The sequence below is a fragment of the Varroa destructor genome, unplaced genomic scaffold, assembly GCF_002443255.2.
Source record: "Varroa destructor unplaced genomic scaffold, Vdes_3.0 BEIS01000006.1, whole genome shotgun sequence".
In the NCBI taxonomy this organism is placed as follows: domain Eukaryota; kingdom Metazoa; phylum Arthropoda; class Arachnida; order Mesostigmata; family Varroidae; genus Varroa; species Varroa destructor.
The window spans coordinates 32,322,376-32,343,967 of record NW_019211459.1 but is presented as its reverse complement, the minus strand read 5'-3'; the positions used below and the strand labels follow the sequence as shown (position 1 = coordinate 32,343,967).

The window sequence follows — 21,592 nt, the reverse complement described above, 5'->3', positions numbered from 1 at the left end:
TTCTGCTTTAAAAAACGCTTTTGTATTGTCTGTATACAACGCACCTGACAAAGGTGAAACTGCACAAGTTACGATATATTTTATATAGAACATACTTTTGTCTTTTCACAGACCAAATTGGCTAGGGTATTCGACGTAAAAAAGAAAGTATACGAAGTGCCAATATGAGCAATAATATAAGCTAACTAATCTGACTCAGTCGGCTCCAGTCTAATCTGTCTGTCTAATCCGTCTACTCATGCAGTGCTATATTTATTGCAATGATATATTAAATGATTACACGTACTTTGTATTTTCGTTTCATCATCATCATCATCATCATCATTAGCTTATTTTATTAAATGGTTTAAATATATGTATCCTTAAAGGCGGCTCGGTTAATAATAGTAGTAGTGGTAGTAATAATAATAAGCTATTTTCAGTCTATATCACAAATGTGCATTATTACATTTCTCCCCTTTTCCTTCTATCATGACGTCCGCGCCCGGTAGCAACGTCGAATTGGAACCCAACTAATAATCAACTACTATTCTCAGTTGGGCAACAGAACGACGGGGTGACGAAATCGAGACGAGCTATAAAACTAGTTTGTTGCTAGGAGAAGTATTCGTTCCTCTTCTAGGTTTTTTTTAATTATTCTATAGCCAAAAGCAGAAATGAAAAATCAATTTATACATACGGTTCGCGTTCAATTCATGTCTTTGAATCGAACAGTGGCTGAGAGACCGTGTTTCCTGCAGAATCCCGAAGCGGTGATTGAATATGTCCTACTTGAAACAATACGGTAATCATTAACGATAATCATCCTAATCGAAATCAAACTGGCAAGCGCCAGCCACACGGCGTTTGCAGTTATTTCATGACGGGCTCAAAATCGTACTCTCCGTTCTCTTTCCATGACCGGGTGCATACTCGTTACTGCGGCAACGAAGCAAAAGTAAAATTTATTTGTAAGGTAATGTACTAGCAACTTTTGTTCATTTCGTTCAGGAACGCATTTTCAACCGTCTCATGTTGACTGTGTTTGCGACCATAACAATTTCGATCGTGTAGACGATGACTGCTGCGCAGCCTTTAAGTATCGACGAGATCGAAACTAAGCAGCACTGAGATAACTTATCAAATAATAGCATTTTGCCATGCTGTTGTCGTTGTTCTCCATCACGTAGATGTGTGTCGTATAAGTGCGGCGGCCACAGGCAAATGTGTTTGACAGAACAAAGTCAGGTAATCGTCAAAAACAGCAACCGTTTATTCTCTCTAGGGATACATAAATGTGCAGCGAGAACGAAACTAAACTTTTCCATAGAGTCTTGTTGCGCTCAGCATAAATAAATACGTTCCTTTCAGCAATCCTTATCATTAGCCACACATCAAATCGTAATTGATTTTTCGAACGCTGAGTGTTCGTTTCTGTTGCAATTCTCTTTTCATAGCGTGCCCTCGATCTGCTTTTGTCGTCATCGACAAAATCGCCGACTCTCCCCCAATCACGACCTTTGTTTTTCAACCTGTTACTGCCGTCTCAGTTGGAACAATGATGACCGTGCGTCGTCTGACTTTGTTCGCCTTCCCTGCCCAAGTTATCTTAGTCTGTTCTGTACTTCATATGTTACTCATTATCAAACAAGTGCCAGAGCGTATTTTGGTTTTGGAACACGACCGTTGCAACGATCCCTTACAATTTGCTCTTTTCGCACACAGTTCTCGCTGCTCTCCATCGTCCATCTGGCTTTAGGCTTCAAGGAGAAATTTCTGTTGGGTTATTTCTATCCACCAGTTTCTTTCCCTTCTATTGAACTATAGTACAGATACAGTTTCAGCTGAATAAAAAGCACGATGTTTGCACCTATGACGATTGAAATACAAACTAAGCTAAGAATATAATTGTTAATATGACTGTTCCTCCTTTTTTTTTTTTGTTTGTTGCCGGACAAACGAGACACTCGATCAAAAGCCTCTTCGCTTCGATGTGGGTCCGATCGTCTTGCGTGTATTCCATGGTATAATAGTACTCTTTGATCTGCTTAGCCTGTCGGAACTTGGCTATCTCTGTACAATCGAGCTGACACTTGGCTGCTCATACTCCTGTTGGGTGAGCAGTAATTGCTTTACGAGTTACGAGCTATCTTAACACATCTGCATTTCATTATTATATTATTAATATGACCATAATCATCATCTTAACAACAATAATAATAATTAATATTAGTATCATAATATCATAAATTTTAATCTTTTTCGCTGCATGCAATTTGTTTTACTTTATTTCGGGTGCAATTGCAGCCGCCGTTTCTCTCCTACCGTACACAATATACTAATGCCGACAAGTTTTCTATTATTTATTAATGTTCGATATTTTTTTGCTGCAGATTTCTTTTCGTCCACTTTGTCGCTTGGCCTCAGCCGCCGTCCTTCATTTGGAGTTGGCGCAAAAAAGATTGAAAACGGAAGATGACGCGACCATCACGAGCGTGACACATGCGTGTTTGTTATGCTTTTTGTTCAAGTTCAGTTCTGCCATCTATGATTTTCATAGATTATCCTTGTGCCAAACCCATCGTTTGTGGGCACAGTGATCAAACGAGTGAGTCATCCATTGGTGTTGAAGCAATCCGTAACGATCCTCGCTCAGGTACAGCGGCTTACCTAAAATACGCGTCACAGTAGGATTATATTCTGTTAATTGAGCAATATATTAGAGAACGATAAAGGACTCTTGCTATATAGCCGGATGTAGTAATTTCATATGATCATTTGCGTTTACTTCTTGTGACAACCAATCACAGTCGCAAGTGCATACAAAAACCACGTACAGAAGTACGGGAAGATATCCATCCATATTTGTATTTCCTAAGAAGTGTGAAGTCTTACCGCGCTTTAAGTCTCGGTCTTCCTCTCCGAACGAATCCAGATAAACACTTCCCCAGAGACATGCTCGCTTGCCACGGATAACAATAATGGACGTTGAGTACACTGCGAGCATTACAGCGGTACCGGCTCCGCATTCGATTGAATGTTGGACTGCCTCGAAGTTTGATGTTTCCTGCCTACGACAGCATCCCTCGCTAGAAAAAAGCACATCCATGAACATATCCGATTAGAAAAATGGAGCATTGTTCCATTTCGGTTCTTTAGGCAATCAGACTAAGCACTATTTTCGCAATACAGTTACCAAGTACATTTAATCAAGATACCTAAGCCTTGTATGATTAACTATAGAAAGGGACGACGAAGCTCAGAACACTCACCGCAAACATACGATCGTACCACAGGCAAGGCACACGGATGGGTCTTGTGGCACATTCTGACAAACAGTACATGCTCGTTTATGGTAGTACTCGAATAAAGTTGAGTAATTTCGGGGCAGGCGAAGCAAGTAAGGCTGTCTCCACGCTAGCGGCTGATCAACTAGAAGGAATCGAGCCGAAGAGCGGCTCCTTTCGAGAAACTCGCCAATTTCGAGACACCAGGTATATACCAAAAGATCAGGATCGGATACCCATTGTACAAGCTTCAGCACCTATAATGATAAAAAATATTTCGTATTATGATAACAATAAAACATCGCTGGGGGTTTTACGGTCTTCAGAACTATATGGTCCTTTCTAAATTGATCAGATGATGAGACCAATTGATTCGTTACATTTACATTTGTATTTGACGCCCCAGCGGGAAACGGTGTGCCCGCAGCGGTCGATGGGCCTGTCTCCATTGGCTTTGACAACTTTGAAGCAGTATTTGGGAGGGCGGAGCTTAGACCAAGAAAGTTGGCTAGGACATCGAGCTCCGGCCTGTCCGAGGGGCCAGGAAGTTGTTCGGAGAATAGATGCGCTTCAAGAATTGCGGCAATACGGAGGAATGGCATTACGCTTCGTTCGACATAACTGCTCGCAAAAAAGAAAACACAGTAGCAATTTAGTGACAAAATAATATGAATGGAAACAATAACTTTAGTACAACTTGCTAGTAATCATAAGTAGGTAGAATATAAAACCCTAGTCTCGAAGACCATTTAAAATGCTGCAGCAATGCGGAATTTTTATCTTTTTTTTTTATCTATATTTTTATTTTTAATTAAATATATGTTCCCGCCATTGAGCCATTGCACATTGTTTGTAGAATACATTAAATGATGGCATTCACTGCGTAAACATAGTTAAGCAGCTTGACAATACCAGAAACCATCAAAACAATAAAACTAGGCAAAAACTGACGACATATCGGCGAACAGCTATAGCGTTTATATCCTAATCAGTGTCAGCGTAGCATAGCTGGTATACACAGCTTTCGGGAAGACTCTTTGAAGCGATAAAAATTTAGATTAAATGAGGCAGTCAAATTAACATAATTGCACTTACTCGGCAATAGTAAATCCATGTCTTTCGCAGGAACACTATGTAAATTTACCAGCGTTAGTGTAGTGTAGCACTTTAAGCGGAGAATTAATTGGACTATTATTTTTTTATAGTACAGTTGGTTAATGTTAATTACTTAAATTTACTGCTTAAATTTAATTATTTAAAAAAAATCAGTTTTATTGCGCATTCGGCAGACGGGTTGGACAAAAAGATCTCATAGAATACCCTGTCCGCTCCCCAGACCGTAGGTTCGTCATCTGAAGACATTTTAAAGAAAGCGTCTACGCGAAAAAATGCAAGTGCCGCAGTCAAGCCAGAATGCGCTAGAACACCAAATGTCCTGTTTTTTAAATGTATGAGTTTACAGCCCACCGTTATCGACTGCATCGTAATAACGTCGCGATTTTCAACATCTTTCAAGAACCTGGTAGATTCTTATGCAATTCAAATTCCAATTATATGTAACAAAGCTGAAGCTAGAATCATTTAATTGACATATATACACATATATACATGTATACGCATATATACGTATATATGTATATATAAAGCATGCAGTAACAACAGCATCCCTGATCGTATGCAAGATGGGCTTCATATTGTACTATCGAGGTTTGTTCTTCCTATGCAATAATACGTAAATTGGCTCAATCAGGCTGTATTACATACATGACTTACCTTTCAAAGCTATGTCCATCCAAGCCCTGTTCTTCCTCCTCGTAAGCGTACAGCGAAACTTTCTCCAGTGTGTCAATTATGATACCAATTAATTGCGAATACGACGAGCTCTTTTCGCCCTCGAGACGCGCTCGTAGCTCTAGACGATCTTCTCTCGATATGCGGCAGGTTGCACGACAAACAGCTTGTGTCACTGCCAAGGAGTACAAAACTCGAACCACGCACGTAAAGTATGCCTGGCCAAACAAAGCCATAAATAATTCTCAGTAATAAGTATTACGTTAACAGTTTCAGATCTAAGCAGCATTTTCTTTTAAATTCTGTGGTTATATCACTGGTGAGTACCTCGCAGTTTTGATCGTCTTTCTTTTTGATAACAGATTTATGTTTTGCTCTCCATTTACCTTGTCAAGGTTGAGTGGTAGACTGAGCAGAAGTTCAATCAGAACGGCGGTAATATCCCTGATGAGGAATGGCACATCTTGTGTTACGGGCGTCACCTCACAAGAAGTTTTTTCGTCGGGAAGTCCAGTCAAAGAATGCCACAAACGAGCTTGAGACGTATCCGTCAACGCCCGCTATTTGCATCACGGTAATAACAACACAAGGATTTACTAGAAGTCCAATTACGTCAGCTCTGTACCTTGCAGAACGTTTTTGATAACAGTCATCAGGAACAGTTGTAACGCTTATGGCGAATAGAGCATTGCTTTCAGTTTTTCAAAGTTTTAAATTTCGATTCCTATCTTTTCGTACTTATGATATAAGAAAAGAATAATCTGACCTAGCAGCAAAAGGCCGAACATATTGAAATAATGATATGAATCAGCATTGATCGTCGTTTCAAAATCATTAAAAATACTTTCAGATGGCCAGTTAGCGTAATGAATGCCATCAGAAGATTCCTGCTCTTGAAAACCTTGATTAAAAGTACTGTTGCAGTATTCATTCCTAAATGGACAAATGCACAACTGCAATATCCTGCATGTTATGTTGCTACGAACAAGGACTACATACCTTGAGGTTCAATCCGAGCGCGTGGAACAATGGAGCAAAACAGCTTTTTTTTGGCGGGCTTGCCGCCGTAGCGGCTACAGACGTGCCCGGCGGGGCGACAGCACCGGCTAGTTTTCCGCCCTGATGCAATAGATCGATTTCAAGATTTGTACGAGCCACAGAGCACACGATTAAACTAAACGGATAGGTCATGCGTCGATTGCCGAGGGTGTGGTATTCGACGAAGATCGCATTTGTTAGGTCCTCGATAAATGAGGACATGAGGCTGAGGATACCTGATGGAGGAGTTGGCAAGCAGGCCATCAAACCGCTTATCTCGGTGGCCACGTTGCGATGTGTGCGCGACTGGCACTGCACGATAGTTTGATGATTGCCAGTGCTTGGGTGGACTGGTAGCACGGAGTTTGCGAGCTGCCGACATAACGGGCAGAGATATTCGCCACGGTCAGGGGCCAACGTTTGCTGAGCCCTACCACTATCTTGCTGCTGACTCCGTTGTGAGAGCATATAGGATTTGTGGCAGTCGACATGAAGATAATGACCGCATGTTTGCACCACAACGCCACCCTCCCAACCTAAAAGAAGTAGAAGAAATGCGCGAAAAGTGCCGGGGTCGTATTTTTGTGTCGTCTCGCGACATTCAAACCTTTAGCGTCTAAAGCTACTAACGTACAGGGAAAGCATGCATATGTGAAGCTTCAAAGTGACCAGTGGTTGTTACCAGTGTGAAGGATACTTCAAGGCTCATTTTAAATATGTTAAAAAAGAAAAAATGTAAGATTAAAAGATATATAAAAAAGAAATACACTGCATAATTATATGTCCAATGATCTTAACTCTGAAGCACAACGTTAAATGCACTTTTCTGTTTTCACGAGTGACTTTCAAATATTCACTTAAGAACCTAAGTATCGAGTTCCACTAACCGATGTTGGCCGAGTGATATAAGCTAGACGTGGCGAAATATCTGGCGAGCTCATCCAACCGCTGGGATGAATAACTGCCGCGGCTTGACCGGCACGGAAAAATTGACGGCAGGATCTCGAGGTCGCTGCAGGGTAAATTGAGTATAGCCTCGTCGGCCGGTCGGGCATGTCCCAACACTGTTGATAACGACAAGTGTCAAAAATGCGACATTAATAAATCAGCGAGTACTTCACAAATATATGTTTACATTTTATTTCATTTATTTAAAATGATTTATAAAAATAAATCGAAACATTTATTCTGCCTACATTTAGTCGGGGTAACGGCGTTCGGCTGCCATGAATTCCCTGCCACACCATTATGTAAACATGATGGGGTAAGCTAAAGGATCTTACCGCTTGATGCTTGTAATAGTACGACCATGGCGATTGGTCGATCGACGGTACTCGCAGACGTCTGACTACAGATAACACACTCAAACTCATCACTATGATGAAGCGTGCCCTCTTTGTCCTTATCTGTTGCCGCCTCCTAAAGTTATAAAATATTTTAACAGAAAAAGTAAAAAAATACATAAATATATAAAAAAAGAGCAATTACCAAAAAGTCTGAGAGGGTGAACGATACTAAGACTACTATAAATAGATACTTAAATTGAATCGAATTCAGGGAACAGATAATTAACAATGCAGAACTATTTCTATACCATTACTTGCCTATATTATACGTATTTGGTAAAAGCAGCTCTAAAGCTTTCCCGCTATTCCGTTTACCTTATCATCGTTCAGCATCTCGCCACATTTCTTCATGAACGACCTCTGCTGATTGGCAAACTCCTGCATAAGCTTCTGCTGCCGCTCTTTAGCTCTGCGGCGTCGTTCTTCACGCTGTTGCTGTTCGGCGCATTCAACTGCTGCGGCGCGAGCTCCACCTATTGTTTCCGTAGGCCACAAACTGTCCCGAACAGCTCGAACCCGTGCTTCCACCGAGGCATGGGATAGACAGAAGCGATCTAGTAAAAGACCTGCACAGAAGCCAGCCAACGTATAGCAACGGAATTGTCAACCAGGTCTATTTTCTCAGTGTATTGGTCCAGCTTAATATTATGACTGCTTGATCTGCTGGGAGAGTCGCAGGAAGCCAATGTAAAGCCTCGTACGTCTCCAAAATATAAGCCGCTTGGAAGTACATGCCGATTGCTTCATAATATATATGGAAATTAGGAATAGTTAGATCCAAATGGACACACCACCATAAATGCACCTTCACGCCTACCAAATAAACGTATTCCTCGACGATTTCATATTTTTCAGGACTACATCTTTCCTAGTTTTACTAAACTCCAACGTAGTGTTGATACTCGACTATTCAATAATCTTGTTTAAAATGCTCCTTCGCTGGTGGTCTTGACATAGTTTGACAGAATAGTCAATGAAATAACTTTTCTGTCAAAGGCATCAGTTACCGATAGCATAAATAATTCGTGTCTGACGCGCGGTCTGCCACATGTATATATATATATATATGTAAGTCACCCCATTGTATCATACTGCTCTTCTTGTTTGTCGAACACACTTTTCTATTGCATTGTTGAGACATTCCCAATCTTTGCCGTTATCTTTAAGTCGAGTGTCTTCTGTTAGAATTAGAGATGCACTACCCGATCGAATGCCGTCAATCGCCAGATTATGACTAATAAGTGCAGAACTGTATACGAACCGATGAAATGGACGCCGTCACCAATGCGACAGCTCGGGACAGACACCTGGCCAAGCTCTTGCGGCGTACGGTACACGGAACGCCTTTGACCTTGTTCACTCCGAGACTTGGCATCGGAGCCAAGCTTATGATGCAATTTAAGCAGTAGTGAAATGATACTCTCATTGACCGCTATTAACTGAAGGTGAGCTGCCAGAGCTGGCAAAGATGCCATCGTCGCGTCCTCTTCGAGGTCAAGCTCGTTATCATCCGTCTCCATTGCGCAGATTGCGGACTGCACCATCTAAAGTAAATTCGACAAAACATAACCAATGTATAAGCACGGCCTTTGTTCTGCATTTGATTAATCGATCCGTAAGAACAATATCTTTCATTACTTCAATACTTAGCAAAAGCATGCATGCTGAATCAAAATACTATGTGTTTTCTAGCTACCAGCTTGCAATCGACACACTCAATTGTACATCATCAAAACATTATTACTGGCCTTTTTTCACACACCGACATATATAGATCCTAAGTAGCTTGTTGAGTCAACACTATATCTCTTGTCTTTCTTGTTCGTTCGTCCCAGAATACGGTTGGCTAAGCTAATACAGATGCTAAAATTAATATAGTTGCGCGTACCCTGTTAAGGTTGCGTAACGACGCCGGCAGCATTTCTCTAGGTCGCCTCGGAAGCAATGCGTACTGGGTTCGTTCGTCGTTTAGCTCCATATCCCATGGTCGTGGACGCGGCGCGGTGCTCAAGCTCCTCGAACTACTCCCGCTATTGCTGCTGCTACCAGCCTGATTTTGCTCTTGAAGTTGACGTTGTTGCGGATGATGCTGTTCGAGTGACATCAAGCCAGCCATATTGCGTAACGCCGCCCGAACAATGTCTGGACAGACGTCAACGGGCTCGGCCTCACGCGAAACTGCCACCTCTGTTACTACGTCGAGTTCCATCGACGAGGATGTATTTCTGCAGCAACAGAATGGAAGAGAAAACAAAAAGCACAACAGTTGATTGGTCGCATGCCACCTAAAATCGGTTTCATTCCACATGTCCAAAAATGCAGAAATCTAAATGTATCGCTGTGGGCACAAATTTACCGTCGGTGTCCGTGTAAGCGGCGTTTTGTTCGCTTTCAAGGTCTCATTCATATGTGACCGTAAATCGTTGTTCAAGCATTGGTGTTTGTGTTTTATTTACCTAAGCACAGTGGATGTGGCGTCCGAGGTGTCGTCTGCGGTGTTCGCGAGTTCTACGCTTTTGATAAGCGTCAGACTGGCCACAATCGGACAACCTGTCGGGTACCAGAACGAAAAGTGTTCTGCGCCATCGCTGACTTCATCCACCTCCAGCTCCTTGTTGTCGGCAATTAACGAGCCTGCAGCAAATACCGAATTGAATAATAAGTTAGCTAAACCGGTTAAAGGCTACCCGAAAAGAGCAAGGATAAATATTGACAGATGGCGTGATTATGGAGATGCTCTTAAAACGTGAGATCTCAAAAAATTTCCATTCTAGTATTCGCCACAAAAAAGAGACCCGAAAAAAATGTAAACCATGACGAACGACATCACCTGATTATCCGCAAATCGCTCGAAGGTTTCGATTTTGGTAAAATATAATAAGTAATTGTTTTCATATATGTTCTTGTTAGACAAGAACAAGCCCATAAAAGGTTCAGTACCTTTTTGTCCGTTTATTTCCTCGCATATGTTTAGGAATCAAGAGGAATCCATAGAGCTTCTAGCTGATCATCTCTAATACTGAGTCACTTTTTCCTATATAGAATTAGCTATAGAGAAAAGAAATGACAGACCTTCGCAGCTTGCGCATCGCGTACAGGTGTCCTTTGAATGGAATTCAACAGCCATTTCAAGAAGATAGACAGCCAACGATAAAATCTGTTCACTAATCTCCTCGCTTCCACCAACAGCTTTATGCAGAATGACGAAGATTAGCCCGTACAATGTTGAGCAAAATAAGAGTTTACGGGGATCCTCAAATCTGCACCGGATAGGAACATGAAAGTTACATGAGGAGAACATGAGTTAAATGGGCTCTAGCCAATATCATATGTATTAGCGGAGTTACCCGGCAAAACATAGTAACCTTTAGACTCCGTAGAACATGAATTATCAAAGTAAGTATCGCCTTTTTACTATACATCTTTTTACTATACACACGTCTTGAAACGCGTTAAGGACATAGCTCATCATACCGTTGCCGTTTGGAACTACAGATCTTCGAATTTTGAAAATATATAAAATATTAATCATTTCAGAATCGAAAAACTACGCGCATTCTAACTAATTTGTTTATTCTAGCTAAAGCCACGCGTGACAAAAATTGCTTTAATATATATGCAAAAAAAAGTCAATGAAGTTTGCCTAACCTTTCGTGAACACCCGAAGGAATTCTGTAGGGCGGCCAGCAATTCTTCACACCCGTGTGAGCAGCAAAGCGGTCTAACGCCGCTTGATAGTCCTTTCGGTGAACGGACCGAAGAAGTGTATGAATAGGATCAAACATCGTCTGCCATACAATCGGCTTTGGCGTGTATGTTCCCTGAATCATGTGTCCCCCTAGTTCAAAGTTGGGCGCCTTATAATCCGCCACGGCGCTCATATGTCGCTCAAGATTAGCCATGCTTACACCATATTGACCGCTTTTTTCTGGCAACAAGTCGATCAACTGTGAGTGTTTCCGATCTGACATGCACAACAATGAAACCATTTCTTCACGAGTGCACTCGTCTTCGGACCCTCCCAGCATCGTGCGAACACTAAGCAGTGTTGCTAGAAACGTTAACAGCGAATGCAGCATGGCCAACTGTTTCTCATCGGGTCCACCGCCTGTTCCGCCAGCGTCGGAGCTTGTTGGGGGATCGGCAGCCAACGTAAGTGCTGGGCCGACGCGGAACCGCTCGATGATAGTTGAAAGATACCAGTTAATATTAAGGCGTGTGGCACACAGCTGTAGCAAGAAGATATCGGGATCGACCATCGAATTGCAGAAGTGGCTTTGAATGTACGTCATCGCTTGACCTTTCATCTGTAGTCCATTTCGCACCCACATATTAGCAACCATTATCTCGTAAAACGAGACGATCGTCTGTAGCGGATGAGCCATGAGGCATTCGAGGAATGGCTTTTCTTCCATGCTCGCTTTAACAAGGAGATCGTCCAGTGCGCAGCCTTGTGAAAACACCGCATTACGCAAAAACGTCGCCAGATAGCGATGTAGCGGAAGATGAAAAGTGACTTGATCCGGCTTGGGGCGATCTCCGTCTCCAAAACCAATCATATCGAAGAAGTCTTCTAGGGCCAACGAACACTGGCGCAGAACGGAGACGCTTAGTGAAATGGTTTCCTCATCTGTTAGAGGCTGTAGGAAAGCCCACATTGGTGTAGCACTAGCCTCGAGCTCGGCTGAAAATGCGGCGTAATACGTGCTCGGTTCGAACTCCACATGGCGTTCAGTCTCTCGGTGGTGGACATTCATGCCTTGATACATGCTGAGGAGCCGAAACCATACGTCCAAGAGGTTCGTATCACGGAGAAATTCTAGCACAACACGCTTATGCGTTAATATGTTGTTTAGATCAGACACCAATGGCCAGTAACAGTGCTGCTTGGTGATTTGATGGCCACAGTTAATGACATAGTGTAAATTCTTGTCAGGGTCTTGTAGAGTTGACTGCAGAAGAATCTTTTTCATCATGGCCTTCATCGAGATGACCATTACGTGCAGAAGCTGCGCTTCATGCACAAGTTGAAGTGAGAGGCCTTCATTAGAGAACAGCTGTACTGACACGTGTACGACCCGATTGCTCAACGTTTCGCTGTCCTGACACTGTGTGAGCATGTACGAAATACGTGGGTAATGATCGACAAACGTACGTGTAAATTGGAGCTTGTACTCGTGCTCAGGAAGCATACTCAGAAGGAGACAGGTCAGTTTTTGAGGAAATTCATACCTTAAATAGAGACAAAGTATAAAATATATCAATAGCATTGGCAAAAAGTCAACTTTAACTGAACTGGGATAAGGTACAATTATCTCTAGCTGTTCGATTCAAACGAAAGGAAAGTCGATAACACGTCTTGGATAGCGTTCCTTTGTAAAGTGAAGTTAGAGTCTTGTCACATTTTTACTTACTTGGCCATCCAGAACACTAGTTCCTCTAGAAATGTTTCGTGCACAAGACTAGGCTTTAGGGCTCGCACCTCTGTATACATTTGACAATCCCAGTTCTTCAAGCTTTGTTTGGCTGATTCGTAATTTTCGTTTCTCTCCCGAGTCAGCTGTTGGTACGTCAACGGATTCGTCAAGGTCTGCGTCATCACTAGTCGCATTGGTGCCCCTAAAGCAGACAGATTCTGCAACATCTCTATTAGGAAAAAAACGATACAAATACACGACAGTATATATAATTAGCAATGTGCTATAATTTAATCAAAAATTATTATATAGTGGTAAATAAGCAATAGTTACAGTGGTCAGATAGATTGAGTTGATACTCATCCAAAGTGTACTCTCTCTGTTCTGCCTAAGTAATGAACACAATTACTTACCTAGAAATTGATCGGCTCTGCTAATTTGCAAGCTTTGTTCTTCTCGCGTGTCACCCGAAGGCATAGAACAACTTGCACGTAGATGTTGCAAAAGACGCATTATAAGACGTGGCATCATCAGCTGAGCAATGGAGAGGAGTTCTGGTGGGGGCGCGGTCGGTACGGCAGCATTTGATGAGCCTGCCTGTTGCGACCGAACCGTTGAGGGACCGTGGTGCGAACAGAAGCCTGCTGCCTTCATGACATTCGGATCGCCGCAGTCACACGCGCCGCCCGCCTGTGACCGGAACATATTGAAATCATGGCCCTCGTGATTGCCTAATCGGAAGCAATCGGCACATAGTGACATGCATGGAGAGATGCCGCAAGTCCGGCAGCGATAGGCCACAAAATTGGCTGTCCATACAAGGCCACATGTTGTCGCGTTGTTGTATCGACGAACTGCAAAGAGAAAATCAGCAGACCATGAGAGATCTACCACCTCTGGTCCTACTAAACCTGAATTCCAAATTAGGCGGAAGGGTAAGAGAAATACCCACATTCACGCACAAATCCAAATGTAAAGCAGGCGCGTCAAAGGGTGCGTGAAACCTATCTTGAACATGTATGAGACAATATCAGCCATGGGTCATGCACGCGAATAGTACACGAATGAGATTTGTCGACGCGTTTTAACTCATTTAGAGGGCATCTCTAAAATGACTGCCATTTAGCATCCCAGTAAGTACCATATCTAACACGCATTTGAGTTCTACATCGTTCGTTAGGTCACAAAATCTGCTTCAATAGTTATAAAGAGATGTAGGTTATAGCAGTGGCATGATACGTAAAAAACAAACAACATTGCAGTATTGTACGCTGTGAGAATCTTACCAGTTATCGATACTTGTCCCTGAGTACGTTCATTTACTTTCCGTATTAGTAAAAATAATATGATACACATATATGTAACGTGCTGAAGCAATACCTGGAACTCTGTTTAGGGATCTTAGATTTTAGTACGGGGTTGCTATCAAGCTTAATAATTTTGTTTTAGACAACTACAAACTTATGGAAATCAACTTTTAAAAGCTGATTAATTTCTTAGCTTTGAGTGATCTTCATGAAAACTTAACTTGAAAATTTGTGCTTGAAGACGTTCTTACCTGTGTTAGCAAATTCATCTGGTGTCTTCCCCCCAGCCATTAGCCAACGACACCAATCGACCGTGTCCCACATATCTATTGGTTTCAGGGGGTCGAGGATTGCGTCTAGCAGTTCGTTCAGCTGGCGTGCAGGCTGGCATTGTGACTGCAAATTCACAGCAAAGCTTTGTAATCTAACAATCCGTAAGTTCTGATATTGTACTAAGATAAAACAACTCATTATGGCTCGTTTATCCACGTCACGTATTTTCGATTCAGATGTTATCATTTGATGGTAAGGCTTATTGAAATAAATAGCCCAAGTTGCTCTTGGGCTTTTTAGTGTTTTCTTTTTTGTATATAGTTACTCTGTTCAATCGTCAATATGCATTTGCTCGGGGAAATGAAAGTGTATTCATTGTTTTGCCTTGTGTCTATATTTCTAATGTTACCGTTATCTGAATATAATGCACGTATATAACTTGTACATTTTTATCTTCTGATGAAATAACTGATTTTTACCATGCGGTAACCCTTTTAATTCCAGCACGCCTAAGACTTCGAATTTGGCAGAGGGTGCTAATTTGTCAGCTGGAGCAGAAACGGTAGCCGATTTCCAACAAATTGCAAGGTCCTGATCAGACTTAGGAGGGCATGTAACATGGAATAACGATACGTAAAGCTGCCTTGCACAACTTTTTTCACCTAACCTCTTAGTTTGTCAGCTTTGAATATTGCGAGAAACACAGCACGTTTTTTCAATATCGCGCTGTAGGAAATTTCAGCCTGGAATACCGACATTCTTAGGTTGCTAAAGATTGAAGATTTGGTAATCTTGTTGAGCGTCCTAACTAATATTAGCGTTGGTCCCCTAACCGCTAATAAGAGCTCAACGCCCATCGCAATAATTAACCTTCAAGGTCCAGTAATTTGGTCAAACGAAACGTTCCGTTTTGTTAACACTGGAATATATTGTGCCTCTTAGATTCTTCTTATTAAAATAAACCAGCAAATAAGTAGCTCAGGCAATTCTAAGTATCCAAAAAAAATGCCTATCTTGCTAATGGGTACTTCTATTGTTCTATCCTTTCTTAAACAAGATCAGAAAGACATCTTAGAGAAACACAAACCGCGCTCCGTTATTTTGAAAACAAGAACATCATAAGTAAGAATGCACGATTCGTGGATAACCTGGCAGGACAATGATAAAGGAACAACTCAATACATAGCGCCAAACCACGACAACAAACGAAGTTTAAAAGCAAAAACAAGATAATGCTCAGCTGACATTTCCAACAAAAAAATCTGCTTACAAATAGAAGATAAAAACCTAATGACTTCAATAGCTGGATACGCTATGCTTCTTTTCCATTATATGCATGATAATAGCACGCTGATTCTTGACTTACTCGATTATTTTTCATAAACTTTAATATTCAGGTATTACGCACCTAATTTGAAGATACCGACACAGGACTGACGACAAACTACAAAGAACCAGTTCATGTAAAACCAACGACAAGTCTGGCGGCCTTAATTCGCCCAACTGCAAACGGCCCCGATCCGTGATACGGAGCGGTAATTATCCTCGAGCGGGTTTTGCGAAGTCAGTTAGACCTGCTATACTTTGCAGAAGAGGTTTAGTTTAAACGGCTGATTGTGTTTTAGAGTTAAGTTCACACAGTAAACAGTAACTAGTAGTGAGAAGGTGTTGAGCTTCTAATGTCTATTACACGAGCTCAGCCCAATCTAATAAATCCAATACTAAAACAAAGATAGCTTTTTTTTATTGAAAGGGATTTCCTCGCTTGAAAAAGGCGCACACACACACTACCATAGACTCGGGGAAGAAATGATCTATCGAGGAAGTTGATCGTCCTGACCTAAGCATGATAGAATCGAAACGCTAGGACGTAGTTTTTGTATAGTCGTAATGCCAATGGGTATGCCAAACGAGAATAAGTTAAATATAGCGGTCTTGCAAAATGGCTTTTTATTGCATATTTGTTGCCTTAATAAGTATCCGAATTATTATTTACTAACCCGTCGCAGCTGTATTGCCATACTCATACTCGAAAGAATATGTATTTAAGGGAAATAGCTATATGTACGTATGGACAGTGCAGTCGCGGCGGCGACGACGGACAAAGGAATCCATGGCCTGTTTTCCAAACGCGGTCATCACACTTCACGCGGTGCACGTGGTTGTTACGATTCAGAATCGCAGCCTATTTACAATCCGCCAAAACTAAAAAAATTTAAGCCACTTTAAACGTTTAATGCATCTAGCCGAAATAAATAACGGATTAAGTGTTTCTCCTGTGTTTACACTCATCGGATTTCTTGCTGTCACTACTACATTGCGGCCATATATTTTTAAAGTGGTAGTTTGCGTACCATTGTACCAGTAATTAAAGTAAACGATGCGTGGGACCACGAGCTTCCTCCTCATTGTCTCGATCCTTAGGTTGTTAAAAACTAAGAACGTTATAGGTGGAAATATCTACATTTAAAGCTAAATATAACAATTTAAGGATTCGTTTTTTTCAATAGTTGAATAGCTGTTTTAAGCTGATTGAGCCCTCAGGCATAACTCACATATGAAGCTATTCAGTAGGAAAGTAATTGACCAATATTTCTTTTTTAATAGCAAACCTTAATCAGTTTCGGAATCTTCACTATGATTATCTCCGGGTGCTTTCATTAGCTCTTTTAGACCACTCAATGGATATGCTGTAGATATTATGAGCACACAGAACTTGTTGGTTGCAGATTTACTTCTTCTTTCAACCAATAATAAATCACCAACTAAGATACCACTTGTTTGAGATAAACTTGGCGCGACCAAGCTCTCCTTCCGCGAAGTAGTGATCCAGACATTTTACAACAGTCGATGCTACTAAGTATGGACCTTTCTGTCTTTTAGAATTTCAGACCCGTTCTACGTCACCGTGTACCATTGCCCTTATTGAGTTTTACTGCTTCAAATAAGATTCACATGTTTGTAACTACCCGCACATCCACCTGATAAAAATGTGCGCGCTTTTATTGAAAACTTCTTTCAGTGTCTATTGGTTCATCGATTTGACAAACATTTTATCAACTAACACGCGTTTATAGGGTCACTCTTACTTTTTCAATAGGGTTCGAACCGACTGTTCCGTATGCCGACATACTGCTACAAAGATGCTACCTTCTTCTAACGAACAAAAGAGAAAAAAATCATTAATAATACAAGTATATTTGTTTTTGGAAATGCGCTTTAGGCACAATGGAAATAGGCTCGCTTTCGATCGAGTCGTTTCAGAATCAAGTCAGACACGATCATGGGTTTGCGATTTTGTTGAAGACCAGCATTGTGAGCAGCACCCGTAAGCAGTTGAACCTTCCTAGACGCCTGCTTTACAAAGTACACATACGACGTCATGTAGCACACAGAAAGCGCATAGCTGTTTCATCCCAAAGGAAGCAGCTGACAGGCTTAGCAGCTGTTAGAACAACGTACAGCGTATAGAGGGCGCTCAGGATAAGTTGGTTGATGATTGATGCGCCTGATTTACACGCAGCGCTCAAGCTGCATGTAAATAAAAACACGGATTTGGGTAGACTTGTTTACATGCACCGACAGAGGCGTCCCTCACGAACGTGTTTATCCGATGTAACTGCTATACGAATATTTTTTCGACAATAGTTATGAATAAAGCGATATCAACACGAGTTCAGGTCTCGCTCAAACACGCCATGTTCGAAAAAGCATTGTCAAATTCATGTCGAGCTGATAGTAGACCAAACATCCTACAGATCTCTACAGATGCCCAGTAAGCTAAGAAAACAAAGAACTGACCTCCATCTAGACGATCTCGTTGATGATAAATCGTCTTTTTTTGCAAACATCCACTTTTTTCTGCGCCGAATTCCGGGATCATAATGCTTAATTTTGAAATTTCTTTTGAAGATTTCGAGCTCTATAATTCAATCGTTACTAATATTTATCGTTATATTATGATTTTTTTTTGTTTTATGGAAATTAAACCGTCAATTTAGGGCAAGCAAAAAAAAGTTCATAACCTATGTACGAGTCTGCCCAGCTCGGCACCGCCGAAGGATCTGATCTAGACCTATGGTTCGAAGCACGAAGTCCCTACATGTAATTTTTCCAGTTTAACCAAAACATCCGTATGTATACTAAGCAGCGACTACTGTGGATAAAGTGTATACGATTGTAAGAAGGGAAAACGGTTCCATATCACAAAGGCACGCATTTCTATATGCTTATAGCCAGCTACCATACCGGATCTAGAACGCGTAGAAAATTGTTGACACCTTTACGAATTGCTAAGTTTTACGTCAATACCAAGGACTTAGTACAATTTGAATTAAACGGATACCTCCAAAATTAGAACATCACTACGAATGAGAAATTTTAGAACACATCACTGCAAGCAGTACAAATGTCGACTAGAAACTTTCCCAGCTGCTTAAAGAAAAGAAAAACAATTGTTGGGATGTCACGTATGCAAATGCCTCCTGTTTAGTAGCAACCCTTTCTAACAACACCGACCCATCACAGACAAAGCAAAAACCCAGAAACGTCGTTAAAGTACAGTACCTATACCTACTATAGTTGTAATTTGTCCTAAAAAAAGATTTCAGGCTTCGCTGTCAGATTATCCCTGTGTGGAAAAATCAGATGAACAAAGTATGGATATCCATGATGCTTGTTTACTGATAATGACATAAATGATCTAGATTTATCTGAAACCGTGTTTTCTATTAATTCCTGGAACAGAACTGTAGGACTTTGATTACGCCGTTCCATTTGCAGTGCAGTGAATGCGGTCTTCTATAATAAGCAATCGTAAAGATTAACTGAGTTAGTACCTAATCGAAAAGTGCTGGCTAATTTAAATATGTTATTTGTTTATTTTTATTAGGCTTTAGGAACCCTCGTACAATGCCCTGTCCCTCTCGTTCACCTTTTTGACGAACAAAAGTGACCACTTCGCTTGACTCAACTGACTGGATTACTAATGCATATTTAATAATGTAAAACTTAGAAAGTTATTAGCATTTATTTTCGAGTTGAAGTACATTTCGTGTGTGGGTATAGGTGTGTCGATTGCTTTTTGGCGTTCTGTAATGCCTGCTGCAGACTACAAAGCCACCACTGGTGACAATGTAGTTTCTGCTGCCAACACCAGACGGCAAATTTGATCTTTTTTCTTTCTTTCTTTCTTTCTTTCTTCAAGAATCTGAGCAGTTTTATACGTGTGACTACGGCCATGTATATATATATATATATATATGGACAAACGTTCGGACCAGACGACAACAACAGGGCAAATCACTAGATAATAATAAACCTACGGAAACTGTGGTGGAATTAGGCAGATACAGACCATTATTCCCCATTTATTGGAAATGGGGAAACAAGCGCAAATAGTTCGAATAATTTTCGTGTGCCGCTTGAGATGGATAGAGAAGTTTGTAGTGCACGGAGAAGAGCAGTGTTTGCGTCCTATGATCTAAATGGCAAGCGTGCTGTCGTTTATCAAAAGAGACCTCATATGTGTGTATGATAGGCACCTTTTTCTCGAACGCGATTATCACACATTCTCATTGTGAGAAAAAACCGAATATAAGAAGGTAGATTTTAAAATTCAATCAATCTACCGCTGAAAATTTCATCAGAAACTAGACGTTCCTCCCTCAATCGTTTCCTAAATCTTGTAGAAGCTTATTGCCCACCACAATCTCAGCCACTTCACATAACATCGGTATGGAGTGTTCACTGCACGATAAAACTGATAGCTGACTATTTGTTTTTCATATTTCAAAAAAAAATCTACAACCCTTAATTCTTATCGAGAGAGAATAACTAAAATGCAATGATTATTACGTATCACTGACTAAAGGCAGCACTAAAGTTTAGATCTTACTGCGTATGTTTGGTAACGGAAGGTTGACTACACTCTACTAAGGGTTGTTCCTGCTGTTACCGGGAGGAATAAGAAACTCACCTGAAGGTAGCAGGCAGCTGCCCGTTTGCCTTTTCGGATTAGAACCTCTACAGTTGACTCCCCCTCGTCCATTGTTCTGGAGTAGGCTTGTTAGCCAGCTATCCTGGGGGTCCGCCAATAGTAGCAGGGCCCCCGAGCTCAGTAAGGGATGCTGATTGAAGCGTCTGCAAAACTTGAGGCCCGTCCCCCGTGCTCCTCCGGAAAACAGCTAGCACTTTTACAAACCCTGTTCAATCGCGATCGTTGAAATACAACAAAAACAACAATAACACCAATTCCCGAACAGCGAAGACTTCAGGAAAGGGGCGGGGGCGAATATCTTCAGGTTTGGAGGCGACAAACAACTATGACTACTTAGTATCAGCAGAGAGTAGGAGAAGGCAAATAACGGCCTGAGGTCGACAACGCGACTACTTAGAAAACTACTGTATAACTGTACGATCTAGCTTCTTCCCTCTCCTTGAATCTTGTCTCTCTTGTAGATTTCTCCGGCACTATTCGATGTGTATGATATTTGTGGGTTGTCTGTGTGAGTGTGTTTGTGTGTCCCTGTGCTAGTGTGTGTGCGCAATACCGCCGTCAGTTACCGCAGTCGTCTTAATCACTTTTCATTTACGGTTCACATGTATGAATTTATCTCGTTTCCAGATGTAGATAAACAATAACACCGTCGTATGATGATAATCTTGTAACGCGACATCAGTAGGCACACTTCGACATCAAGTTCTTGTTTCACCAGCTTTATGCTTTGCTCAGTCAAGCCAGCTGCGATCGTTTAGTTTTCAGCGGCCAGCAGTTCCAACGCTCTTGGTGCTAGCTTGGCTCTCAGATCCATTCACACATTGAGGAGAGACATCCAGCAGTTATCTACTTCCTCCTTGCCTGTGTTAGCTACACAAATATAACTACCACTGCTCCTGATTCTACGACGACTGAGGATAGTGATTTGTGCCTGGACGAAAAACACCTGGTTTTGCTTGCCAGGAGCTAAAAAATTGCGTAGCCATGTAGCGGCAGTAAGAGCCACAGGAGGCCAGACGAGAGCCAGGCTACAGTCATACACAGGGTGTTTTCTTTTCGAGTGTTGTTGCTTGATAAGAATATGATATCGTCAGTGTGCAATACGCTGTACAGATGGGAGCGGCTGGCGAGAGGGAAAACGAGGATCGTTATTAGA

At 41.5% G+C, this 21,592-nt stretch overlaps 1 protein-coding gene and 1 long non-coding RNA gene across 3 annotated transcripts; one reads left to right on the top strand and one right to left on the bottom strand.

The window, feature by feature from the left end:
* Positions 1-1,228: 1,228 nt before the first annotated feature.
* Ubr3 (Ubr3 ubiquitin ligase) lies at positions 1,229-21,300 on the bottom strand. 2 transcript variants are annotated; one of them, XM_022810214.2, is made up of 19 exons: positions 20,416-21,300; positions 14,417-14,561; positions 13,272-13,712; positions 12,856-13,087; positions 11,090-12,673; positions 10,514-10,701; positions 9,898-10,075; positions 9,330-9,666; positions 8,703-8,985; positions 7,757-8,007; positions 7,379-7,514; positions 6,983-7,159; positions 6,057-6,631; positions 5,444-5,617; positions 5,040-5,275; positions 3,653-3,887; positions 3,252-3,523; positions 2,875-3,068; positions 1,229-2,649 (listed from the first exon to the last, which is right to left on the bottom strand). In XM_022810214.2, the coding sequence occupies exons 1-19, from the start codon at positions 20,485-20,487 to the stop codon at positions 2,534-2,536; spliced, it is 5,826 nt and encodes a 1,941-aa protein (XP_022665949.1). In that variant the 5' UTR covers positions 20,488-21,300; the 3' UTR covers positions 1,229-2,533. The 2 variants fall into 2 exon arrangements, with proteins under 2 accessions (XP_022665949.1, XP_086849088.1); XM_086992962.1 differs by lacking the exon at positions 20,416-21,300 and adding an exon at positions 17,528-17,790.
* On the top strand, positions 14,504-16,146 carry LOC147755134 (uncharacterized). Its single transcript, XR_015330281.1, has 3 exons — positions 14,504-14,599; positions 14,943-15,026; positions 15,836-16,146. It is a non-coding gene; the product is annotated as an uncharacterized LOC147755134 (long non-coding RNA).
* Positions 21,301-21,592: the final 292 nt, after the last annotated feature.